This window comes from Monomorium pharaonis, chromosome 8 (assembly GCF_013373865.1).
Source record: "Monomorium pharaonis isolate MP-MQ-018 chromosome 8, ASM1337386v2, whole genome shotgun sequence".
NCBI classification, from domain to species: Eukaryota; Metazoa; Arthropoda; class Insecta; order Hymenoptera; family Formicidae; genus Monomorium; species Monomorium pharaonis.
Genome location: NC_050474.1, coordinates 2,455,072 through 2,481,423, shown reverse-complemented (window position 1 = coordinate 2,481,423; position 26,352 = coordinate 2,455,072). Strand labels below are relative to the sequence as shown.

Below are 26,352 nucleotides of genomic sequence, written 5' to 3'. Positions count from 1 at the left end.
AATACAAAGATTAATGGGAAAACGTTTAGTATTAATAGAAATTATAAAAACAAAAGAACTTAAAAAAAACTTCCATTGCATCTTAATAATTCATTATTTTATGATTATAAGTACAAGACAAGAGCTTGATTTTTCAACGATTTTTATTACACTTCAGTCCAAGTCACATTTGTCCAAATGACATATCAAAATCCTTATAATTATCACTAGTAAAGCTGAATATATAACATAGGCGTATCGTGGACATAACAAGAGACATAACAAAAGATCAATAAAAGAAGTTATTTTACGCTTTAAAGTTTAAATAATTACTTTTCGCATTAATTTAATATTCGCCATAATTCTATCCATCTTCGAATATTGACCTTTATAAATATTTCGATATCACACAATTTATTAAAAAAAAATCTCTATCGCCTACATTACGCCCATCTCAGCGATTACAAAGCGCATCGTATATATAAAAGTATCAAAAGATGACTTTTCGTGAGCCTCACACGTAATGCAAGTTCCTACGACGATGGGACAGAGACAGAAAAGCTGAAGATAAACCTAATAGAAGGAAATGTCTCGCTGCTTTCAGTTTTCCTGCTCGCAGGTTTCGAAGTCGTCGGCGCACTCCTCCGTCTCGAAATCCTCCTCCGCCGTGGCTTCCTGGTACTGTTGGTACTCGGATACCAGATCGTTCATGTTAGATTCGGCCTCGGTGAACTCCATCTCGTCCATGCCCTCGCCGGTGTACCAATGGAGGAAGGCCTTTCTTCTGAACATCGCCGTGAACTGCTCGGAGATCCTCTTGAACAGTTCCTGTATAGCGGTGGTGTTGCCGATGAAGGTCGACGACATCTTCAGACCCTTCGGCGGGATGTCGCACACGGCGGTTTTCACGTTGTTCGGTATCCACTCGACGAAGTACGAGCTGTTCTTGTTTTGCACGCTGAGCATCTGCTCGTCCACCTCCTTCATCGACATCCTACCGCGAAAGACCGCCGCCACAGTGAGGTATCGGCCATGGCGTGGATCGCAGGCCGCCATCATGTTCTTCGCGTCGAACATTTGTTGTGTAAGTTCTGGCACGGAGAGCGCGGAATATTGCTGCATGGACCGGGATGTTAGAGGTGCAAAGCCTGGCATGAAGAAGTGCAGACGTGGGAAAGGTACCATGTTTACCGCGAGCTTTCGGAGATCGGCATTCAATTGGCCGGGAAACCTGAAGAAATCGATGGTGTGATATTTTTGAATCACGTTTGTAAGATAAAAGTTTTATTATTCATCAAATTTATGTTATTCTTCAAACAAAGATTACTTAGTTTACAATGAAAAAGGATCATCTGCGTGAAGTATTACTATTTTTTCATTTGCTATCATATTACATATATCAATAATTAAGAGAATTACAATTTTTTTTTACAAATTTGTTCATTTTTACACACATACCTAAGACAAGTAGTTACTCCGGACATAGTGAGTGAGACCAGATGATTAAGGTCACCGTAACTCGGGTTGGAAACCTTCAAAGTGCGGAAGCAGATGTCGTACAGAGCTTCATTATCGATGCAATAGGTCTCGTCGGTATTCTCCACCAACTGATGCACCGACAAAGTGGCATTGTAGGGTTCCACGACGGTATCGGACACTTTAGGCGACGGCATCACCGAGTAAGTGTTCATAATCCGATCGGGATACTCCTCGCGGATTTTCGAGATCAACAGGGTGCCCATACCGGACCCGGTACCACCTCCCAGTGAATGAGTGAGCTGGAAACCTTGAAGGCAGTCGCAGTTTTCGCACTCCTTTCTCACCACATCGAGGACAGAGTCGACTAATTCGGCACCCTCGGTATAGTGGCCCTTCGCCCAGTTGTTACCCGCACCGGATTGTCCAAACACGAAGTTATCCGGTCTAAAGAGCTTCCCATAAGCACCGGAACGAACGGCATCCATCGTTCCTGGCTCCAAGTCCAGCAGGATCGCGCGTGGTACATATTTTCCTCCATTCGTAGACGTCGCAACTGTAATGGGGAAAACGACCAGGTAATATATCTTTGTTCATTCGGATATTTTGAAATGCTTAAAATGTTTAATAAAAAATGGCTTACATAAAACAATATTCTCCTAGAAAAAGTAATAGAATTTTTCTATCGTTAATATACGTATTGAAATAATATTAGTAAAAGATATAGACTTAATTGCAGTAATACAAGACTTCTATATAAGATCGATTGTTATTGTAATTCTATCGGAAACTCCTGCCGGCCATAATAGTTGACGGAAATACGTACATAAATGGAATCGTATGCTTGTATTGTTTGCAAATGAATAGCTATCAGCTAGAGTAGCAAAAGAATTTACGTTATGCGATTTAATTAAAACTATAATGTAAAATAATTATTATTTTTAAATAAATATAAATAGTCCAAATTAATAGGCTTGGATAAGTTAATGTATCTTGTTAAACTGAATGGACTATTATATATTTTACTATTTAATATTTTACTTGTAAATAGTATATAAACTTTATATAAAATAACAAAGAGAAATATTATTTTTATTGAAGCATGTATGCAGGAACTTACTTAATAACATGTTTTTCTTACAGTGTTTCAATTTATTTCTAACAACAATTAAATTCCCTCACGACGACGAGTGGTGCCTGCATTTCACTCGTTTGTTAATTAAGTTGTTTCTACCGTAGAGCACGTGTCGCACGTTGCGTTCTCGGAAATAATCTCGCGACACGAACGAATGCATGAGAAGTTTTGAAATCGTATTCCACTTGCAACTTACAACTTTAAGTCCGACCATATAAGACGGCTATTTTCAGCATAAAATACGTGTCTCGATGCTTCTCTTCTTCATCGTTCCATCAGTGTAGGACACGAGGTTTTCTATTTTTCTCATTATTGCTATTTTCGATACGAGAACAAAATCCGCCAAAACGATTTCCATTAGAAAGATTTATCTTTGTATAATTCATCTTTTAACGTTTGCAGAATATATAAAAACTGTGTCTTAATTGTTAAATTTGAAAAATTTCTTTTATAAAAAAGCAAATTGCTTTTCAAATAAATTATTCTATTATATTTTTTTTTACGACGAAAATAAGCGCAAGTTGTAATATTTATAATATAACATGCTCCTACCAGATGCTTCATTGTAGTACACAGAGATTCGTTCGAGCTGTAGATCGCTGTCACCATGATAAATGCCCGACTGGTCGATACCGTGCTCCTCGGAAATAACTTCCCAGAACTGCAACGTGATTCATTAACATTAACATCATACAAGCCAGCTGTTTAAACATTATCATTTCTAAGCACATCTGAGTAACCAGTAAGTAGTTCAACGCCAAAATAGCAGGCGCCTTCTTAACATTTTCTAAACATAGCTTATGGGTTTATTTTGCCGCACTCTTTTCCTACGAACCACTCGGCATGTCGAATGAAGGGCAACTTCCCTCCGGAACCGAGCGCGCACCCCAAACTCCGGTCGCGAAGACGGAGATAACACGCGCGACATCCAAAAATAGAGGCGTACGGAATTAAACGCGGCCTGTGGCCCCCTGGCTCATGTCCACCCTCCCGTTAAATATTTCTCCTCTCTCCATTTGTCTTGTCTTTTTACTATTTTTTCCTCCTAATAATAGCAAGCCGGTGTGCCGGTCGCCATGGCCGTTGCCACGGCAAAATGGGCCTCCCTGATTATTCTAAATGCATCCTCGCTGCACTTACGTGCACCTTGTACGTACGCGACGTTCATTATCACACAAGCGAATAAGAAATAGTTGCTATTCCTCGCACGAACGTTCGATTCAGAAAAGAATTCTTCAGGATCGAGATTTTATTTTAAACTTGATGAAGAAAAATTAGATCTAATAGACTCTTAAGAAAGTTATCCCTTATAAAAATGTAAAAGCACTGTTGTTAGTGTTTTTAATACTCGAAATAAGTAATAATTAATGGCCAATATTACATTTTTATGAAGGGCGTACGATGAGTGGATAAATTAAATCGCGCGGATAAATTAAAAGAAATTATGATATGATTATTACACTTGGCCGATTTATCAATTGTTCCTTTGCACTATCTCGTATTTCCAACGGTGTTTCGATTACTCGAGAAACATTATCGTACAATTGTGTAGATTGCGACTGTCTGTAATTACAGGAACTTCGGGTTTGCTTCCTGGGATCGTTAAATTCTTTCGAGCGGAAAACAATGTCATAAAACCGACGGTGCAGGATTCGCAATACAAGGAGAAGAGAGACAATCCTTTTGAAAGAAAACAATTCTTTAAGTTTCAGTTTCCGAATCGGCACGAAAAAGATTCATCTGAAATGATTGCAAAAATCATTGCAAAAATTGATTCAATAAAATTAATCGATTCGCTTGAACGAAAAGTTGTATTTTCTTCCCGTTTTATATATTTTCTGTCGATTATTTATTTCCAAATTTCTAATAAGAGAAAATCTATATTGCTTATGTATATAAAAGTATTTATTACTGTCATCATTATTAATACACATTTTTAATTAATAAATAAACATGCTTTTAGCAATTTTAATATTATCTGTGTGCGATTATAATACTTTTCATTTGATTTATTGATACTTTGGCATTAACTTTATTTAGTTTCTTCACTGAACTGGTATTAATAAAAAAATTTTCTGACTCATTGAGTGCTCCGTATTCTGGTTCATAATTTGGCATGCGTCATTATTTAATGAGCAATACTGCACGAAATACGAAGAAAAATCTTAAATCATAAGGAAATAACGCGGAAATTTGATAAGGCATTATTTGTCGAAGATAAACCTCAGAATATTTACTTTGTTAAATAAAATTGAAAGTACATTCCATAGTTTTTTATTTTACGTACTTTGTATTTCAATTAATAATAATTTACATTGTTTGCAGAATATGATATTGTTAACATAATATGATATTGTTAACATAATATTAAATAATAATACAAAAATGTGTGCGTATGTGAAATGTCTCAAAAAAATAATTAACGGCGCGGGGATATTATAAAAATACACAACAAATTATTAGGATAACTAAAATAACTGATTTAATAAAAGATTTAATAACTTCTTGATATTGTCTTTGCGATACCAAATGTAATTGAATGTGTCGCTGAATGTAGATTGTCACGCCTACCGCACACGATCAATAAGATTAGCGAATCTGAAGTGCTTCGTGATAATACTAGCTTTGCAAAATGTGTATAATAACTCATTTTATTTAGAATAAATTAATAAAGCACTAAATCAATTGACATCACAGGCAACATTCAATTTTAGCCCGCGGTAATTTGCGCTAATTTTCGCGACAATTGTCTGATTTATCCCGTCAGAAATTGTTTTGTGATCGATAAACAACTTTCTATTAATTTATTGAATTTTTCATATAATTCATTTAATTTCGGGAAATAAATTTCGAGATATATTTTTGTGTCCATTCGTTTTCACGCCAATGGACGGCGATCACCGCGGAATCTTAAGTGTTCTCCAAGTATATACGCGATCGTCTCCTGCCATCATGTGCCGGTACGATTAAAATTTGAATCACTTCACGCACTTCGGTCGTCGCGTGAAATAGAAGGGATATTGCAGAGACGAGTGCGGCTTTTTAAATTCCACTCGTTACGCTGCCTTATCTTCAATTTGATTAGAGCCGTGGTCAAACGATACCATTAAGTAAGATTGCTTTTTTTTTTATGGAGCGATGTAATGTTCACGTTATTGCTCAGGTTATCGCTCCACCGAGAATTTATTGATTCCACCCAGAAAAATAAAGAACGCGAAGAAACAGCTCGGAGTATTTCTACCAATAATTTAATTTATGATTATTATATGTCTTATTATTTTGAAATTATACAGAATGTTCAATAAACAAAATATTTAGAAGAGAATTTCAAAAGAGAGGTTTTTCGGGAAACCAGATGAGTGCCTCGCACGAACTTCGATCGATACTCCAAAGACTATGAGTCATAATACTCGATTTGCTCGCGCTTTAATTGACAGTCATCTGTCGTCTTGGTGCGACATAAATTGGTAATTTACAGTTAATTTCCGGACACCACGCGTGTCTTTTGAACACATAGTTTATTTTTGTTCATCGACGCTTCTGTAGTCCATGTATATATTATGTTGAATATATTCGAATAGAGCACTTTCATTCATGCTTTTGGGTTTCGATATTGAAGCTTCACACCTTCTTACGCTGAATTTTAAAACTCGCTCACTATTTTGTCAATTTGTACATTATAAAATTTCAATATCAAAATATTCAATATTACCCACGTTAATTCGTTTATTTTGACAATCTATTTAGGGTAAGATTAATTCAAAATCTCTATTGCAGAATTCATGATTGTAGAATATGCACAGAAATAATTTTTGATATTTAAACGAGAAGGGGATGGAGATTTCTAAATAAAATAAAGTAATAGTATCGCTTCCCTCATAAATAATAATCTCTTAAATTTTCATCGAAGAAAAGTTAAATCCCCCCCAAAAATATTATATCTAATTAAAACACATTCAGACATTTTAAGTTTATGGAAATTTTTTTCGTTCGCGATCGAAAATAAATACGGAAAAAAATATACGGAGCACAAGAAGAATCTTTGGTGTATTTGTTGGCTTACCTTTGCGCCAATCTGGTTGCCGCATTGTCCAGCCTGCAGGTGCACGATCTCTCTCATCTTGCTTTTTTTTCTCGGTGCGGGGAAAACGACGTGGCGAGAGGGAAGGCCGATTTTTTTCTTCTGGTCCTGCCGTAGATCCGGGACTCCTCTGTCCTGCCGTGGATCGGGTCCGTGCGTGCACGCTCGACGCGTCGAAACGGAGTGCGGTGCTTGTGCGGCTGAGTGCAACCGAGCCGAGGAGAAGTGCAGCCAGCCGTCGCGAGTCGAGCCTGAGAATGAAGCGACGAGCATTATTTGGGGGAGGGGGGCGCGCTAGTGTCGGCGTCCTGAGCTCCGCTCTCCCGGAGCTTGGACGACGTCGATGACGACGGGATTTAAGTCTCGGAAGAAGAGCGGGGAGGAGTTCAAAGAAAAAAATGGAAGAGAGCAAGGGAAAGGGGGCAAAAGAACTTTACGGTGATAAGCGGCATAAGAGGGGAAGGGGGAAAACGTGGGGGAATTGGGTTCCTGTATCGCGGGGTGCTGCGTCCTCCGAAAAGGGCACGTGCGAACCCCGGCGTGCGTGCAGACCCTGCTGCAACCCTCGAGGCTACCACTTCCAGTCGGCTTGTCTTTTCTTGCCGAATGCGCCGCGCGAGGCTTCGCTGATCATCAAAGCGAACGGTCATTATTCCATCGGCAGCGCCTCTCCAGCGTTTTCGAGCTGCGAAATTGGACTTTCGAATAGTAGTATAGTAATAAAAATAATAACGCTTATTAATCACCGCTACAAATTAATTCCCGGAAGCTGCGGGCTTCGATTGTTCTTTACGGTACGATGATTGTTCTTTATATCGAATTACCTTGGAGCTCAGTCACCGGAACTGTAACAGGAGTATAGAACTCTCTTTTTTTTTCTCTTTTTTTTTGGAGGAAGGTATCACGTTTAACGGAAGCGTTTCGGTCACATGAATTCTGGGACAGCACCACACATGCGTGCCTTGTAATGCCTATAATTACCATTGGCGCATGCAAACGTCGGGATGTAATAAATGAAATATAAAATTAGCGCGCGTTTAATTATATCAATTTTACAGTTTTAATCGTTTCGCCGAACTTTTTCAGATAATTAAAAACGTATACCTCATGTACGGCTAGCTGAATTATTATCGCAATTAATATTGTGTATGTTAATTTTTCGATTCTTTAATAAATAAACATTTGTGTTCACGTGAATTGTAGCAAAATTTGAACAAACACAGTTCAACTCTTTCGTACATCATTTTCTACAAATGCGATGCTGCCGTTGGAAAATATTTAAATAATAATATCTACAAATAGTACTTCCACTAATGTCAGGCATTCGTAATGGCTAGTCGTCTCAAGTTACAATGTTAATTGGCAGTAACGCAAGGAACGCATTCACTCTATCGCGAGTTCTTAAAGCAGGATGTCGCTGTTAAAAAGATTCCAAAAGTACACAGGGACGGGGCACAAGATACTGCGAAGAGGTCTTTATCTCGTGAATCACTCTTAAAGCGGCGCACTCTTCGCGCTCTCCGCCGTCCTCGTCGAAGACGATGACAATCGAGATAGTCGTCGCGTTCCGTCTCCAGCTCTACGCGCCGAACTCCTTCACGGTCTTTTCCCGACGACGCCTCCGTCTATTATTGTAACGTCTGTCCTCCGTTCCCGTTAACATCCGCGTCGTCGGCACCGACGTGCGCGGTCACTCGTGCGATATTCGGGAAGTAAGAAAAGGCGGTTTTTTAAAGCAGTTCTGTTACATAGGCCCGGATTTTTCGAAGATGTCTAAGATTCCATTTAATTTTTTTTTTTTACACAGTATGAAACTACCAAAAACATGATAGTATCTTTATCGAGAAGTCGGAACAATTGACCGTAATTATTATTTTATACTGTATTTGAGATGTAAAAAATTAATTTATAATACAAAATTTAATAAAAATATAAAGGATGGATGTCACTGAAGATAGAAAATTTCGAGTGTGACATAAAACAACTTTAAAAAAAATTATTTGAAAGATTAATTGAAGTTTGAGGGCAAGGCACTACGCGAGGATCGGTATTTAACACAATAGGCAGGAAACGAAATGCTTATCTCTTATTTCTTAATGAGCTAGGCACGTACGACGCGTACTTTTGTTATTGCGTGCGGCGCCTGGCGATGAATCGAATTCGTAAGACGAGACGGTTGACATGCAGCGAGACATGTCGATGAGTCATGTTGTCTCTATTAAGGTCGACGTCTACGTTTTATCAAAGGCAAACGGCCAAATTCGAATCTGATAATCTTTCGGGACACGTCACACGACTTACATCGGTCATAATTAGTATATTCTGATACTTATAAAAATTATATAAAATAAAATTATAAAAAGAATAATACTTTATTCTGAAGATTTTAAGGAATAAGAACAATAATTAATCTAATATGAAAATAATATTATTAATTATAATTCATATCGTTAATTGTAAATATTTACTTATTTATATATATATTTTGTTACGTTATTATAAATGTATTAGCTTTATTTTACACGGTGCTGCAAGGGGTGAGCGAAACATCATGAAGCAATCATAACTGATCGTAAAACGACAGGATTAATTCGGGGGAACCGAAGATCGTGGGAGAATGTCACGCGGGCCACGGAGGCGGTGGTCAATTGTGCGAAATTAGGGGAATGAGATAAGGCAATAATCTCAGCAGGGGCAAAGGAGGCGCAACCGGAAGCGCAGGGTCGCAACGCGGTCGCGGTTATTTCCAACTCGAGCGTCGCGGCTCGAGTTTCTCCCGGTCGTCCCGGACGAAAATTGCAACAAAATATTTCATTCTCCCGTGCGTTCGGTCTGAGAAAAACACATATTGATCTCAGCGTGTGGCCGAAACGCGCTGATTCCGTCGGTTTAACTGTATCTCCGTTAATCCGTTAGCTCGCTAGCCAGAGCGTGATGCGCTCGACGTTTTTTCGTTTTTACCGCAGTACGGATGCAAAACGCATTGCGTTCCCCGAGGCAAGAGCTGTTGAAATACCTCGTGGCTGCTAAAATGGCGCAATTTACCATCTCACGCGAGAATTTACTGAAGCCAATAAAATATAAAGACGCACCCATGTAACACGAGTTAATTTCACGAGTATAATTAAATATCATTATCATATTTTGATAGTCGTTATGCAAAGAGCAGAAATAAAAGATGGTAAATAAAATTATCGGCTATAGGGATTAACGTATGGTAAATATAGTATCTGTAATTGTGTGCAGGTAAAAGATACGGTAAAGTTAATCTGTAACTTTCGTCGGTAAATTGCGGTCGGTTCTTTGCTACTACTGGTAATTATGCAAGCAATTACGTTGTTCTCGAAGTCAGAAAAAAATTATGTTGCTTTATAAGAAATACAGATGCCTCTGGGATGCGAATAATTTGCGATAAAACGTTTTTCCGACAGGAAAACGATTTGCATACTTCAGTAGTTGTTTGCGACTCTTCTATAATGAAAGGTTTACAATATCAGAAAGAGTAATGGAGTAAGGAGTAAGAGTAACAATTGATCAATTATAAACTGGGAGTAAACGAAATGGGCAAATCTAATTTCATATTTTTTACTTCTTACTCCTGACATTGTAGACCTTGCATTAATTTACATATCGCACAACACGCATATGTTTTGAGTAATAATACGACCATTTTAGGAAAAATGGTAGTCAAGTATAACTTAATTTAAAAATAGAAATAAAACTAGTGTTTAAATCCAGCGGAATAGTTATTTTTTATAAATTTAAAAACCGAAGAATCCTTGAACTTTGATATAATTATCACAAATGTTTCTTTACGCGCAAAAAAATAAATTCGTGTTAAAGAAATAATTATCACTTGACAAGTTAATAGTCATTTAATCAAAAAATTATGAAAAAGCAATTATATAATATTAATTTAGATCAAAAACAAAAATAAGTTTCTGATGTGCAATTTCTAATTATGAAAAATATATAATAGTCGACGATTTAATAACCATCACGTTTACGCATCTTATTTCTGTCAAACCAAGTTTCAAATGAATTCTTATAATAGTTACAATGTTCTCGTGTACATTTATTCAAAACTTATTCTTTCGCAATCGTAATTTTATTTATTACGCGAATAATTCATCTCAAATTCTAGCTTCATGAAACAACTAAATGTCTAAACAATACTCTTATCATATATTTCATGGATTTTTATTCACATCTATTTTATCATGGTATAAAATTGCGTATGACAACAGACGAATATAAATATATATTATGAAGTCTCCGAAAATACAAAACTCAATAGCACTATTCTAGAGGTGTGTAATAATTAGGGAGTAGTGCGATAGTGACGACAGATTCATATGATAATAATTTATTCAAAATGTAGCGGCCGCTCTCGGCGGTTGTACAGTGAATGATGGTAGGAGCGCGCAAGAATTAGTAATCGAAACTAATAAATCTTTCAGAAAGACACATTCAAAAATAAGAAATCATTCTCCGAATTATCGCACCCGAATGCGATAATGAATAGGGGCAGGCAACGAAAAGCGCGCGCGCTCCGCATAAGTTGTTCGAAACAAAAGTCCGTAAAAAAGATACAAAAGAGATAACGAGTTAAGAAGCATAGGTGAAGGGTGTGTTGCGTTATCACTCGGTCGAGAAAGAGAGAGAGGGCGAGAGAGAGTGTCGCTTTCGCGGCGGGATATTTTTTTTTCTCTTAGTTTTCGTCGACCTCAGCTTCTTGCTCCTCGTCGAATTCTGCGTCTTCGTCCGCGGTAGCTTCCTGGTACTGCTGGTATTCAGATACCAAATCATTCATATTCGACTCAGCCTCGGTGAATTCCATCTCGTCCATACCCTCACCAGTGTACCAGTGAAGGAAAGCCTTTCTCCTGAACATGGCAGTAAACTGTTCAGAGATGCGCTTGAACAGTTCCTGGATGGCGGTGGAATTACCAATGAACGTGGCGGACATCTTGAGACCGCGCGGCGGGATATCACACACGGCGGTCTTCACGTTGTTCGGTATCCACTCGACGAAGTACGAGCTGTTCTTGTTCTGAATGTTGAGCATCTGCTCGTCGACCTCCTTCATCGACATTCTACCGCGGAAGATGGCAGCGACTGTGAGGTACCTGCCATGCCTGGGATCACACGCTGCCATCATATTCTTGGCATCGAACATCTGTTGGGTGAGTTCCGGTACAGAGAGCGCTCTGTATTGTTGGCTGCCGCGAGACGTAAGAGGCGCGAACCCGGGCATGAAGAAGTGAAGACGGGGGAAGGGTACCATGTTTACGGCAAGTTTCCTAAGGTCGGCGTTTAGCTGACCGGGGAACCTCAGACAAGTCGTCACACCGGACATCGTGAGGGAAACGAGATGATTTAGATCGCCGTACGTCGGCGTAGACAGTTTCAGGGTGCGGAAGCAGATATCGTAAAGGGCCTCGTTGTCGATACAGTAGGTCTCGTCGGTGTTCTCGACGAGCTGGTGTACGGAGAGGGTGGCGTTGTAGGGTTCGACGACCGTGTCGGACACCTTAGGCGACGGCACAACGGAATACGTGTTCATGATCCTGTCGGGATATTCCTCGCGGATCTTGGAAATGAGCAGGGTACCCATACCGGAGCCGGTACCACCACCTAAAGAGTGCGTGAGCTGGAATCCTTGCAAGCAGTCGCAGCTCTCGGCCTCTTTCCTCACAACGTCGAGAACAGAGTCTACAAGTTCGGCGCCCTCGGTGTAGTGGCCCTTCGCCCAGTTATTGCCAGCGCCGCTCTGGCCGAACACGAAGTTGTCCGGTCTGAAGATCTGACCGAATGGCCCCGAACGCACGGAGTCCATGGTGCCGGGTTCCAAATCGACGAGGATGGCACGCGGCACGTATTTGCCGCCGGACGCCTCATTGTAGTAGACGTTGATTCTCTCCAGCTGGAGATCAGAGTCACCGTGGTAGGTGCCAGTCGGGTCGATGCCATGCTCATCACTTATGATTTCCCAAAACTGCAATACACAAAAAAGTCATGTTCGTTAGAAAAATTTCATCTTTATATCTTAATATGTTATTATAGGTTAACAGCAGATTACCGCGAGATGTTCAATGGAGGAAATGGGAGACGACGCGTCGTGTATGTCTCTAGCAAGTGTTGTGACAAATGCCGTAACGAATTAGCACTGCCACAAACAATTAGATACGCGTTCTGAATCACGCATTATCCGCGCGTGTGCGTGTGCACATAGGAAGGAAGTTTCGCGGACTGACTTTCTCCCTGCAATTATCTTAGCATCCGTTTTCCAGCCTTCCATTGTATCAAACGCGAACTGCGAAGAACTGCTTGCCGTTCAATGACCTCGGACGTGCGCGCGCGCGAACGGCGAATAGTTCGCGTGTAATTAATCGTAATACTCCCTCGAGGTCTGCGCGTTAAATTACGTTTCTCTTTTTCTTCCCTTTCGCATTTTTTTCAAAGTCCGTCTCCTCTCGTGCACCCGAGTCGCCCAAGCGATAATCGAGATTAATTAGTCTCATATTATCGTAACGTAAGCGCCGTTACGATCCTGTCTCGAAGGCGGCCAGTTGATCAGACCATCGAAGCGCGTCACGATACAATGAGTACCATGAGTACACGATACGACGATGGACCGTCGCCGCCACGTAATCTCCCGGAAGCGCTCGTTTCACACATGGTAATAATCATAATTGGCGTTTCAGACTGAAATCGCGCTTGTAAACGTCTTTCAATTTAGCACTACGAAGATAGCGTAATTTTCAAATTGAATACTTGCGCATCCGTACAATCTCGAATAATAGCATCGTGAACAGATCACGTAAGAAGCATTATCTGAGAGAAACAATGTTTCAATGCAATTGATTAATATTGATGAAGCAAATTAATTGCCGATCGACCTAAAATGGAAAGAAGATGGTTCGACGAATCTCCTCCAATTAGCAATTCAAGATATGACTGGGTGTGACTGATGCAACACCTAATTTGCAAACAAACGGGGAAGTTAATTACAAAGTCGTCAGCGGTCCACGGTGCATTCTCTGCTCCATCTCAAGAACGGTTCAAAGACCCCGCGGTATATTTCTGGAAATCGACGTGCGAGAGATCCGCGTGTATTCCCGAGTACAAAAGACTTTGCCAAGTTCCGCGCGAATAAGTAGAACCGACTGGGCTAACATAATTATGTTGTCTTGACAGCTCAATTGTTAACGTAGGTCCAGAGTGTCGCGCGATGTTGAGTCAGAGCATGGCAAGATACCAAAATTATATGTTACTTGGCAAATTACCCCTTTCACAATTGGGACGCTCCATTACGGAAGTACGCTTTCCAATTTGTCTGTGTCTAATTATAAATTGCCAAAATGGAAAGAGATTTTCTTCACCATCTTCGCTCCCGCTGCTAACTGCATTTTGCAACTACCCATTATAAAATAAAAACAAGTTATAAAGATAGAGGGACAAAAAGATGTTTTGATTTAGTTTTTGTTTTCTTTCCTCAAGCCCTCAATGAAAAATACATATAGCCGGTAATTGCAAGCAGAATGAAGATAAACAAAAGTACTGCAGATAGTTTTTATTGCTGCTGCTGTCGCTGCGGCTTCTCCTCGAGCCAAATGTTTTTCCGACGGAAGCTGTCATTGAATAATCTCGAAAAGTCCGTGTACCAAACCCTGCATTAAAAAGTCGTCGCAAAAAAAAAGTCAGGTCCGCCTACCGTTCGATACGTACGTCCCACATTGAGGCGATGGGTGTATTAAGCGGTGACCATATATGATCATCGTCGTTCGAAAGCTAAGATCACCCAACCCTATCTGTCCCCACTCTACCACCTCTACCTTCTCCTCGTCCAGCCTGATCGCAATGTATATGTTACAGTCAGATATGAGTCACCAATGTCACCGCTATATATAGAAATGATTGTAAAACAGTAACATGAACGACAATCGCACGGTTATGCGGTAATGTTTATCCATTTACGTTTTTTAATTTTTCCTTTTTTCTTCTCACGTCTGGACCCCGCGCATATTCGCGTCGGCTGGCGGCGACAGACGCGCATCGTCATTGCTAGACCGGAAGCAGCGTGAAAGGTCGTACCGTTATTCTAAACGCATACATGCCGCGCGTGCGATGCTGCACCATACGTATTGCGCAACCACCGAGCGGATACGCGATGCAATTGGACCACGAGGGTCCCACTATCTCTAATGGACCGCTGCTTACGGCAGATGAGAAACGCAGACGAGAAGGGTTAATTCGTCAAGGGCTGTATATTTTAGACCGTATAGGAATGCAATATATATAATGTACTGTGCTTTTCTCACTGGAGGCTCTCCCCTTGAGGTGAGTGGACCTTTAATGAATACATCACTTGAACTTGTACTTTACAAACAGCTGATAAGCGCCTTAAAATAATCTGGTTAATGAATGAGTAATGAATGAGAAACGTTAAGAGTACCATTTTTCGTTGCAAAATGCACAATTCTATGGGAGCAGTTGGTTGTAACGGCACGAGATACGCGTTGGAATACATTACAGCTGTACCGAAGAGTAAAAGCTACGAACTAAACGGAAAGAAGAAATTTTCTATCAAGGATTCAATTTTATTTAGTTCATACTTGTGTAAATATTTATACTCGTATATCGAAATAATTACATAAGTGTTAATCATCTCTTTTATAAATGTTAATTTAAGATATATTTTTTAATTAGAGTAATATAAAGATTATAGAATCCCATAAATAAGAACGTAAACTGGCATTCGCTGTAAAATCTTGTTCATAATTTCATCTTGATAACAAAGTCTTTTTTAAAACTATTATTAAAGGATATTACTATTTCCGCAATCTTTCCAGACATGTAGGATTAAATTACATCTCCTCTCTATTAATACAGGATATTCAGAGCGTTCTATTAATAGATCAGCTGAAGATCGTTTACAGATAATGAATCCCAATCGGCGATAGACACACACCGTTCTTATTAATTGCAATTATATCTCGTTGTAAAAGCTATTTTTAAAAATGTGAAAGGGGAAAAAAAACCAATCGTTATAAAATAGTAATTGTAAGAGTTGCGACAGTAGGCGAAACTCAACCTCGCGAGTCGACGCGATCGATACACCTGGCTATATCCAGAGAGACGGAGAGGGCCGGCGAAACGAGCGAAACAACGGTTCGAAACGGGCCGAGGTGATGCGAGGGAAAATGGCGAGAGAGGATATCGCCGGCTTCCTTTATTTGGGAGCGCGTTGCCGCGCTACGCGAGGGACTCGATGTCCTTGGACTCGAAGGCGTCCGTTGAATGAGCACATTCGTTGGTTATTGGTTATTCAACAAGCTCGCGTAGTAGAAAGTATGCCGCGCTGCCACAATTTTCATCGTGATTTCGCCTTGGTTTTTCCTCAATTCTTCGGGAAATATAATCTTCTTTTCAGAATGCTTTGCATTTAATGAGACTTTTAATAATGTTTTTTTTCTGGTACATTTTATAGAGAATATTAATGGTGTTCCGTGAACCGAATTTTTTAATTATTAAACTTAGCAAGAGTATTTTGTCGACGTGATTGCAAAGTTACAAGACATTCTAGAGTTACTTTTAGTTCCCGAACAAAAAAATGTTCAAAATTGAAAGGCACATTTTGCTTGGGAAAAAATAAAACTTTGAAACTTTTAATTTCTTATCGGTTTGCGCATTCTCGGCGATAATACCTCGATTATCAGTAAATTTTATCGCAGATTTTAGATATGTTGACAAATTAAAGAAGTGCATTAAAACTAACCGCGATAACCACTCGTTCTCCAATTTGGGAGGGGGGGGGGGGAAAGTTTTCATCTAATCGATACGTTCTCATTATTACTACTTTGCTATAGGAAAAAAGGGTGAAAAAAAAAAAGCTTTCGATGTTGCGCTACCGTGACGTCGGATCGATTGAGACAGCTGGAGAAACGGGCATTGACTTGGTGCAGCAGCCCTTAAAAATTACGGAAGCGTGACGACGAACGTTGATCAGCTTCTCCTCGAGGTTTACCAGTTCCTCCTTCATTCTTTATCCTTATTCTGATAAGATTAATGTTCTTAAAAAGAGATCGACCTACATCACAAACGCGATTACGTAGTCTTACGTAACCTTTATGACGCATAATAAAAAATTTTAATATTATTCTCCAAATTAAACTTGTTTCCGTTCGTGCCATTAAACTTTTATTCAAATAAAAAGGAAAAGACCCGCGCTCTTTCAATAATCCGTGACTCTTGTGTTTCTCGACTTACTGAAGGGGGAGGGGAAAGGAAGAAAACAATAGAAAAATCGACAGGCCAGCGAGAGACGCGGACGACAACAAAAAGGGAATGGAGCGCGTGCACGTAAGAAACGGTGACGCCGATTCGCACGATTAACGCGGACTTCTCCGAGCGTCCGTGCGTGTCGACTCGAGCGATAACGCGGTGCCTCGCGTCCGTCGGCTGTCCGTTAACGGCGTCGCATAAAAATTTTAAAATACACCCGCCATTCAACCGACGCTGCCGTGGCCGTTAAACGCGATCGGGACGCCGCGCGGCTGCTGGCGGACGCGGCGGCGAAGGAATTTCATCTGCCTCAAGGGGCGTGCACACCGGAGCAAGCTAAAATGCTCGGCTTATTTTTCTTTCTAAAAAAAAAGGGAGGGTGGGAGAGGAAAGTCGATTCACGTATTGACAGAAATAAGATAAGCGCGAAAGGCGTGAAAAATCATATCTTCCGGCGAGGATCATAAAAGTCGAAGGACGATAAAAATCACGTCGCTTATTCGTTCGGTGTGTGCTCAGCTTTAACCGCGTCGGAACGGATGGGAGACGAGGGTACGGCAAGGGGGAAAGAGGAGGGAGAGGTGAAGATAGCCGCACAAAAAGGAAATATACGACGGGCGGTTTTATTCGCGATAAAATCGAATCTGCGACCGGCTGAAACGTCTAGAACGTAGAACCTCTCCCGCGAGTAATCGAAGCAACGTTTGCGGACCGACGGTCAGGTCTCTGTAGAAACACGGAAAGCGGAGAATGTCAGCGGAGTGAAAAAAAACGAAGAGAGATGCGCGCGCAGTCGGTCGATGTTGTTCCGACCTCTCTCTCTCTCTCTCTCTCTCTCTCTCTCGTCGGCGAGAGAGATACGCCACACCCAGCAGCCTCGAAGATCCCGGCCAAATGACAGACGAACTCTGCGTTCGCGAATCTTCGACGTATTTGTGTTTCGTCGCCCGGCGGCTATGCGAAATGTACACACGGTAAACGTCGAGGGAAGATGGCCGACGGATAGCGACGACGAGTTCGTACAGGAACGCGATTGCACGACGGGAGAAAGGAACGGCGAGGGGGAAAAAGGGGAGGGGGAATGAAAAACCGTTAAGATCAGCGCCGGCCGGCCGGCGAGTCCCTGTCGCCATGACGGGTCTTCGACCGCCGCGCGGGCGAGGCTGATGGTTTTCTCGCGTACCAACGTGCCCGTCGAGCCGCGAGGAGAACGCCGTGCGGCGCCGTCCTCGTTGCCGCCGCGGGTCCTCTCTCTCCTCTCCTTCCTCGCACTCTCTATCTCTTTCTCTCGGCCACGCACGAGATATCGAGCGACGAGGAAAAAAAATGGCGAACGGCGTTATCGTGGATCCTCGGCGAGTCGAGAACGCCCTTCGCGACCGTCGCGTTACGGTGCCCCGAATTCCGGGCGGGAAGCCGAGCGATCGAACGCGGAGGAAACGAAAGAACGTCGACGCGGTGGAATTCACGGCGGACGGGGGCTCGAATTCGCGAACAAAGGAACACGCGGGCGGGATACATGGTTCTAGGTCGCGAAGTCTCCTTCCAAAGAGCAGAGCAGCCTACCTTCGCTCCAATTTGGTTGCCGCACTGGCCGGCTTGGATGTGCACGATTTCCCTCATGTTGTTCGCGTGGAGTTCGTCGGACTGTGACCTCTCGGAAAGAACGAGATCCCTTTGATGCGGCGGCGGCGACTGACTGGGGACTTGCTACGGACTTATATCGAACTGACTCGAGTGCACAGACTAACGCGTCACGAGAGCCCAGAGACGAGTATGCGGCGGTCGCGCTGTCCGTTACAGATTTTCAAGCTTCCACCGGGGCGCACGCGCGGGACGGGCGGGACAGGGAGAGTCGCGCGCGTAAGGACGCACGCGATTGGCGGAGCCGCCGCCTCTGCCCTCTCCCCTAGAGGGCGAGAGCGCTGCGTTGCCAACTGCACGCGCACGTCGTTGCCGTGTCGTCGTAGACGACACGCTGCGGCGGCCTCGCGAATGCCTCTCGGTTCCCCGAATTTCCGAGAGGAACCGCCGTTGCCCGATAGGACAAGTTTAATAAGGCAAAGGCCTCGAGAAACCCAATGTGATGCCGTTTTGTTACAATATTTTAATGTTAATTTAATCTGTCGGCGACGACAGACGAGCCTCGTCCGACTTCCGTCGAATGTGTCGAACTCGAGACGATACTCTTTTTTTTTTTTTTTCTTTTCCTATTATTCGATAGACGTTTGATTATTATATTGAGGCTATATTGAATTTGTTTCTGAAGAAATATTGTATAACATTATTGAACGTCTAGCGATTATTTAAGAGACTCTTCTTGAATAAATGATTAATTCATCGTAATTTCCTACTAGACAATCAAGTCTTTTTACATTAACTTTTTCAATCTATACGTTTCAATAAGTTTTTGAATACTTACTACGACGATAAAAAAACATGCAATAATTATTATAATAAATGAAATAGTGTAGTCTTTTTCCTATCTCAAAAAATTCACAAGAATGAAATTTTGAAATTGTACTTATAAAATTCGCGACAACTCAACTGATTTTTAACCATCACGCGATTACATAATCTACGGGAGCCCGACTTACGAAATTCCTAAGGTCGCGATAACGTGACATCAATTTAACAACCCGTTTCGACCGTTAATTTCAAAGTCCCGGCGCCCCGGATGGTCCCGAGGGGACACCGGCACTGGAGCCGTGGAGCCGGGACAGTGGTAGAAGGCTATAGGTCCGGTCACGGCAAAGCTGTGCTCCTCAATGTAAAGAGGGACACGTCCGATGCGATCTCGCGTCCCGCAATGCGCGGATGCATCGTCGTCGTCGTCGTCGTCGATGCGGAGCACGTCGGTCGAGCACGAGATGACTTCGTTCCGGCGCTGCGCGCTCGTGAGAAACCGGCTGCCCGCGGCTCGATACCAGAGGCGCACATATATTTCCGTTGCTCCGTCATCCGATTTCCGGGCCGTGCATCTCGCGCGCGAGATGCAACGGGCGCCTGCCTGCCTGCAGCCTATCGATTCGCAGGCGTGGCTGGCGGCCGGCGCGGCGGCGTGACGAGCCGCACGAGACGTCGAGATCGCGAGCGTTCTTCGCAGGCCGGACCTATTTAATTGGCAGGCCAAGCGCCGGCAATCTTCCTTCAAGACACTCGTTGTAAGCTAATTCGATTAATTCGCACTGCAGTTAACCCAGTAAAGCGAAATGCTGGCCAGAGTTCGAGCTTCGAGCGAGTACTGCGGCAAATTGGCGCCGTCTATGTCCGCATTAATCTCGGATTTCGCCCGTTGACGCGAACTCGATGTATGGAAGGAGAATATATCATTTGAATGATCACACGGGGTGGCAGATTCTGCTTCCGCCGACAGAATTTATAGCAGACGTTCCGCGAAGATCTATTTTCCTTTTTACTCATCTATAATTAATGTCTGTACATTCTCAAACGTCCGTACGTATAATTTGAAAATTAAGTTTAAAATTACTTATATTTATATAAAAATCTAATCGCAGGATGTACGGTGTTTAAAATCTTTTCAGAATGACTGCATTCAACGTGCCGCGAACGTTAAGCAAAGATTGTATACGCATAAAAAAATTATATAATTATATGTAAATGGAATAATAAAACACTGTATCGTTTCCGTTCTCTTCTCCGGCCGTATCGATGGTATAGAAGAAGTTTTACAGTTAAATGCGCTTCTCGAAGAGTCCTCGCGTGAGATGCGCGGGTTCTCTGCGAAGCAGTACCGTATTCGGCCACGATTACGCGTTTCGTGTGACATTACATTACCTTAACGGCGGCCTTCCGTCTCACTTCCACGTAAGATGCGTTGGCGCGCCATATGTAACGCCTCCTCGGGAACGCGTTAAATACGGATCCTGTTAAGAAGTTTTACATAGGGACGAACATTTGTATCCGTGTGCGCCGTAAATAGCGTGAGTATCCGTTCGAGAATAGCAGTAGAACAGAGCTATTGTTCCGATGAACAGCTCTGGACTCCGTGACGCATATTACTTGATAAATACGAATATGGAAGAGAATTATCGAAGACATATATTGTCGGTTCATACTGAAATTCATTAAGATTTCCCAATGCTGTTTCGTTTTGTTCTATTAATCGTTTTAATTATTTCTAGATTTTAAAGTAGCCTTCATTATACTATAGCTGTTCTATTGCCGTAGCTGATTGATTACATTTTATATATTTAACATATTGTATTTTATTTATGTGACAACCTTGGTGTCGTAACAAAATTTGTTTGCCGTTGGTGTGCCGTTTCTGGTACTCCTACACAAAAGGTTTACGTGTATTTAGATGGACACTAATGGTTCATTCATTAAAAATGATGAGTCAACCGGGTACACGACGTTCTACCTAATTATTTTGCTAAAACACGCACGCTACGAATAGGAAATAGACGCGCGCAATGCAGACAATGTAGAAACAAAGTAGAAATATGTAAAAAAAAGTAGAAATATATATATATATATATATATATATAAAGTGAGGATTTTATCGCACAAACTATCGTATAAAAACCTCGAATATTCCATTTAATACAAATAATATTTTATTTCAGTGAAAACAGCTGCTTGTCTGTAAGGTGAAATTTTGTTAAGAACAAGTAAACCACAAAAGACAGAACGTTACGAGATTGCGAGAGTCAGATCGCGTGCTTTTAATGCAGGTAAGAAAACGAGCCATTTGGGGAATAAGATTGAATGCCCCATCAGCTCTAAGAATAGATAGTACACCTGTAAGTAGTGCACGGTGCGGTAAGTGATTAACTTTAGTGTGTGGCCCACTCCGCCCTCATCCAGTTAGTCGCTTTAGGCGCGTATTCTGACTACTACCCTACCCTCCGTCGTAGGAGAAAGTCGATAAGTGACTCACGGGTACGTACACGCCCGCGGCAACCTGGCAGGCTTAATTAATGAACAAGCAGCGTATTCTGTGTACGTAACATCGCGCTGTCTGTCCTGGCTTCCGTTGGCGTAATATAATTAGTCGCATCATCATTCTGCTCGTTCAGTAATACCTCGCGCAAGATGTGAGCAGATTCGACTCTGCGAGACGTAATGTGTTTTTCTATGATATTTGTCTGGGTTGGGTAGTAACTAATTTAAAAAAAAATTAAAAGTTAATTAATAAAATTGGAAAGTTAATAGTTTTCGACTTAATTAAATGAGTTAATTTTTAACTTAAATTAATTATTTTAAAAATACGTAAAGTTCAATTTATCAAGTTTGTTTATAAGCCTAAAACTTATCTATGGAAAAGAAACCGATTGTCGATTCTGTTAAGATATAATTTATGTAAATGTATGACTGTACAAATATGACTATAAAATATGACCTCAGAAAGGAACGTCAGTATGTATTATTTTAATCATCTCGTAGGCGGTATTTTTACGTTTAAACTTCCAATGACGTATGAACCTAACACTTGGGCAAAATTAAAGCTCCCATACGTCTCGCGGTGTCAACAGTTTCTATCTCGCGAAGATAACAGTGAAGGAAGGCAGCTCCTTCGTGCTGTCAACCTATTATCACCGAGAAACAGGAGTTACATCACTGGGCCGGGTCAAACGCCCTTGCATCCGGCGTGCGACACCGACGTTAGTATCTTCGTGATCGAGAGCGAGCGAGAGAAGGTGTGATCGGCGATGGCGACGGCGACGACGACAACGACGACGACGAGGTGTAGCCGGTCCTGCCTCGCTCGTTACCTTGTATGGATCAGCCTCGCGCGCCGTCGTCGTCCCGCAGAGAAGATTAAAAAAAAAAGATGAAAAAAAAAAAGAAAAGGTCGCACACGCGCTATCGGCCCGCGCACGCTTGCGGTTTTGCGTGATAACGCGGTTTCCCCGCGTATACAAACGCCGGCATACCCGCAGTTTTTGCCGTAATTACTGCAGCATGCCTGTGGCATACACGACTCCCCGGCTGCGTGCACGCCGAGATCATTTTCATCGATGCCTCCGCGGAAATGCTTCCCGCACAGTAACTTAATCAATTATATTGATCAACAGTTTCAGCGAACGCGGATACGATTACAGGAACAGGAACGTTCTCCGCAGACGTGTGGCGAGAAATAGCTAGGAAACAGCTGTCAGCCTAGCAGAGCTGCAAATAATAGAAAGATTGTTAGTTTGAATTATTTGCAATATTTTGCAAAATCTAGAGGGAAAAAAGATCACCAATTTATTTCTTTAATCACCTAAGCAGATTATGTTTTTATCAGTTATTAATATAGTGCAGTCTTTAATTTGCGAGAAATAAGCAGGTGCCGGTTTTAGAAGGCGTATTACCAGTATTGCCGATCTTTTTCCATTACAACTTGCAGTTTGTATCGTTTACACGAGGCTAAAAGACTGCGATGCGTCAGAGGCTTGACGTAAGACGAAAAGCCTTTCGTCAATCTTCTTGTCGTGAGAGATTGCATAATATCCGACTGAAGAACAATCCACGTGGATATACGCTTGGCTTAATGCCTCACGTCTTATTGTCCTTCGTTCGCCTTGCTAGCGGTGGCTCCGCGAGTGTAAACGCTAACCGCGGGTGACATCACGTTCACTTTAAAGCCCGATCCGAGCACGTTTCCGTCCACCCGGCAGGAAAAAGTAACGCTGGCGTCATTAAGCGACTGCGTCGTGATAATTAGCGATTGATCTGTATCAACCGAACGTCCAGTGCCGCCTTCATCGCGCCGGGAACAACTCTCTCGCGATACGCGCCCGATATGTTATGCTGCATGGCGGAAGTGTGTGACATCATCGCGTGTTTAAAGCTTTGGCTGCCAAATCAAAATTAAAGAAATCATTCTCAAACTAGAATGAGCATAATTGATCTTTACTTGATGAAAATCTTGGCTGATAACTGCAATGTTTTCAATGTCTTCATTTTCTTCTTTATAATAAATTTAGAGATGATAAAGGCTATGTAAGAAAAAAACGTTCTAAAAAATATTAATTAGAGAAAAATAAAAACTAGCTCAGTGATATATTTGACGAAGATTTGTATTCCATCTAATCCAGATTTGCGGAACGATTACATAACGTGTTGTTTTATCTCGTGTATATAAAATATCAATTTGAGATCGCAGAATATGCATACAGGATAGTTATTTGCATAAATATATCTTATAATGCCTTCTTTATGTCGATCACGCCAAGTTTTTATTGCAGAAAAAGAGACGTTACTTATTTGTCTTTTGTTACTACTATGCGTTTTTATTACATTGATACATGAAAAGAACAATTTTGAAATGCAGATCTAAAGATAATTATATTTGACTCTTAAGCTATATGCTAGAATGTCAAAACTTTTTTCTTTTTAATACAAAAACATAATCCAGTTGATTAATCAATGAAAGCTCATTCGGATCATCTCATGTACATTTAGATAGATGCTGTTAAATGCGCTGTTAAAGATTAAGCTCTTAGTTTTTTTTAATCGAACTCAATCCAATCTTGATGATGCGAATCTAGACAGCCACGGCCTAAGTTGTTAACCGCTTTAACCAAGCTCAGTATTGCCACTAAGTGTTAACCTTCAAGCTTTAATGTCAGACCTAGTCGATCGCGGGCCGGCATATGTGCCGCGAATGCCGAATTCGCACCTGGTAACAGACGAACCCGCGACACTCTGTGTACGCATGTCACAACGCGGGGAGGGTGAGCATGAGTCATGATTATCGACCTTGATGGACGTGGTGCGTGTTCCCATCCCCAACGTGGTTCTACGGAATTTCTGTGCGCGATGGAACAAGGAGCCGCGCGCGAAGCGCACCTCGCAATAAAGTGATTGTGATAAGGGAAGGTTTTTGTTCGAGGCTACCCCTGAGTCAGAACCGTTGAGTCACCGTCAAAACGATCGATATCGTCTATATATAAGCGTCATAGCGAGTATCGCGTGCGGTTTCCATTTCTGCGGATGATACTGAAACGGCTAAGCCAATTGCGACCCGTGACGATTATCTCTAGACTTCTGATTGCTCCTACGACATTTTCTTAATCGCATATGTCAAAAATAATGGTAATACTGTGCAGAGAATAAAATGTAGAGGAGTGACAAGAGGGAGCTTTTGGAAAATTTTATGATAATTAAACATAATAAATTAATTTTTGAAAAAGCAATTAGATATTAAACTTGTGCAAAAATTATAGATATAAAACGAATGTTGATGTTTGCATGCGTATTCAACGAATTGTTTTAATATAACTGTTATACGTGATAAATAAAATTATAGTGCGATTGGCGAGTGACGAGAGAACCCAGGCTTGAACAGGCCAGACCTTGCCCCCCTGGTATTTTATTGATCCTAAGAAGGTGAACGACAACTGATACGCTTAAATGCTTCCGCGGGCGTATGCCCCCAATCCATTCGTCTCATTACTGATGTAATCGAGCAGTCGAGAGTTAAGATATGTCATTATGTGCTGAAGCATTAAGCTTCCAAAAGGTTCCGAGTAAGCAAATTGCGATTGATCCGATTTGTCTGTATATCTTTCTAATCCTAATTTATCTTTACATACTTAATTCTTTAATTCTCACGTGGCTTATTTAGATATATTATAAATATTTCCTTTGTGTAAAATTAATCGTTATAAAAATAGTTACAGTGACAGGCGAAATCGTGCGACTCGCTGCTACTGCAGCAACTTTTTTTTTTTGAGATCCTGTCTCTCTCATATCCAGGACAAGATTTTGATATATGGCAACTTTCTCGTGAGATCGAACGATACGCAGGTTCGACAATGTTCACATGCTCGCCGTAAATGGCTTCGTTTTCCGGAGGTCGCCGATATGTATACATCGCGACGAAGGAGAACGAAGTTAATAAGTCGCTCGACATCCAATTCGGAGGCGGAGGCAGGATTACATTTACTATCACCTTGGAACAGAAGAGAGTGCGTTCATGAATCCCTGTTAAGCATCTTCGATGTATATAACAGAATCCAACAGTTTATCACGTAATTATAACGTAGATTAAGATTGGAATTTCAGTTATTTCTTTCTTTATTTTATTTCTTATTATAATTTATTGCTCGCGAATGATTTAATGCCGACAGTAACTATATATCGGTAACCGCTACGACATTACATAACACGCCGCGTCAATTCCATTTTGATGCCATTTAAAGGCAATAAAGGCACCCCACTTAATGAAGAAAGGATCGAGAGTCAGGAGCTGCACGCTCCGAGCTGCTCCGAGCGCTCGCCTAAAGCGAGACATGTGGGCCATACAAGGAGATCTCGTTAAGTCGCTTTTGTATAATGCCACGTCGACAGAATGCATCATACGCGGGGGCAACCCGAATTCAGAATGATCCGTCGAGACGTCCGATACCGGGAGAGACGGGGAGAGACCGGGAGAGACGGA

At 41.6% G+C, this 26,352-nt stretch overlaps 2 protein-coding genes and 1 long non-coding RNA gene across 9 annotated transcripts; 1 reads left to right on the top strand and 2 right to left on the bottom strand.

The window, feature by feature from the left end:
* Positions 1–124: 124 nt before the first annotated feature.
* Positions 125–18,293, bottom strand: LOC105839120 (tubulin beta chain). 2 transcript variants are annotated; one of them, XM_028190197.2, is made up of 6 exons: positions 17,862–18,293; positions 14,056–14,059; positions 6,654–6,858; positions 3,143–3,251; positions 1,438–2,011; positions 125–1,210 (listed from the first exon to the last, which is right to left on the bottom strand). In XM_028190197.2, exons 3-6 carry the CDS (start codon positions 6,708–6,710, stop codon positions 580–582), a joined length of 1,371 nt encoding a protein of 456 aa, XP_028045998.1. In that variant the 5' UTR covers positions 6,711–6,858; positions 14,056–14,059; positions 17,862–18,293; the 3' UTR covers positions 125–579. The 2 variants fall into 2 exon arrangements, with proteins under 2 accessions (XP_028045998.1, XP_012540641.1); XM_012685187.3 differs by lacking the exons at positions 14,056–14,059; positions 17,862–18,293 and having other exon boundaries at positions 126–1,210; positions 6,654–10,712.
* Positions 1,921–25,970, top strand: LOC105839124. 6 transcript variants are annotated; one of them, XR_004964497.1, is made up of 5 exons: positions 18,863–20,414; positions 20,504–20,902; positions 21,548–25,004; positions 25,219–25,438; positions 25,586–25,970. It is a non-coding gene; the product is annotated as an uncharacterized LOC105839124 (long non-coding RNA). The 6 variants fall into 6 exon arrangements; XR_004964500.1 differs by lacking the exons at positions 18,863–20,414; positions 20,504–20,902 and adding an exon at positions 1,921–2,033; XR_004964499.1 differs by lacking the exons at positions 18,863–20,414; positions 20,504–20,902 and adding an exon at positions 14,066–15,014.
* Positions 11,022–18,728, bottom strand: LOC105839122 (tubulin beta-1 chain). The gene is made up of 2 exons (XM_012685189.3): positions 18,525–18,728; positions 11,022–12,669 (listed from the first exon to the last, which is right to left on the bottom strand). The coding sequence occupies exons 1-2, from the start codon at positions 18,579–18,581 to the stop codon at positions 11,383–11,385; spliced, it is 1,344 nt and encodes a 447-aa protein (XP_012540643.1). The 5' UTR covers positions 18,582–18,728; the 3' UTR covers positions 11,022–11,382.
* Positions 25,971–26,352: the final 382 nt, after the last annotated feature.

Coding starts and splice junctions, on each gene's coding strand:
- LOC105839120 (XM_012685187.3), bottom strand. CDS start 6,944: ATGCTCGTCGCTTCATTCTCAGGCTCGACTCGCGACGGCTGGCTGCAC. Junction 3,252..6,653: donor GCAACCAGATTGGCGCAAAG/GTAAGCCAACAA, acceptor ATCACGTTGCAG/TTCTGGGAAGTTATTTCCGA. Junction 2,012..3,142: donor GTACTACAATGAAGCATCTG/GTAGGAGCATGT, acceptor TCCCCATTACAG/TTGCGACGTCTACGAATGGA.
- LOC105839122 (XM_012685189.3), bottom strand. CDS start 18,581: ATGAGGGAAATCGTGCACATCCAAGCCGGCCAGTGCGGCAACCAAATT. Junction 12,670..18,524: donor GCAACCAAATTGGAGCGAAG/GTAGGCTGCTCT, acceptor TGTGTATTGCAG/TTTTGGGAAATCATAAGTGA.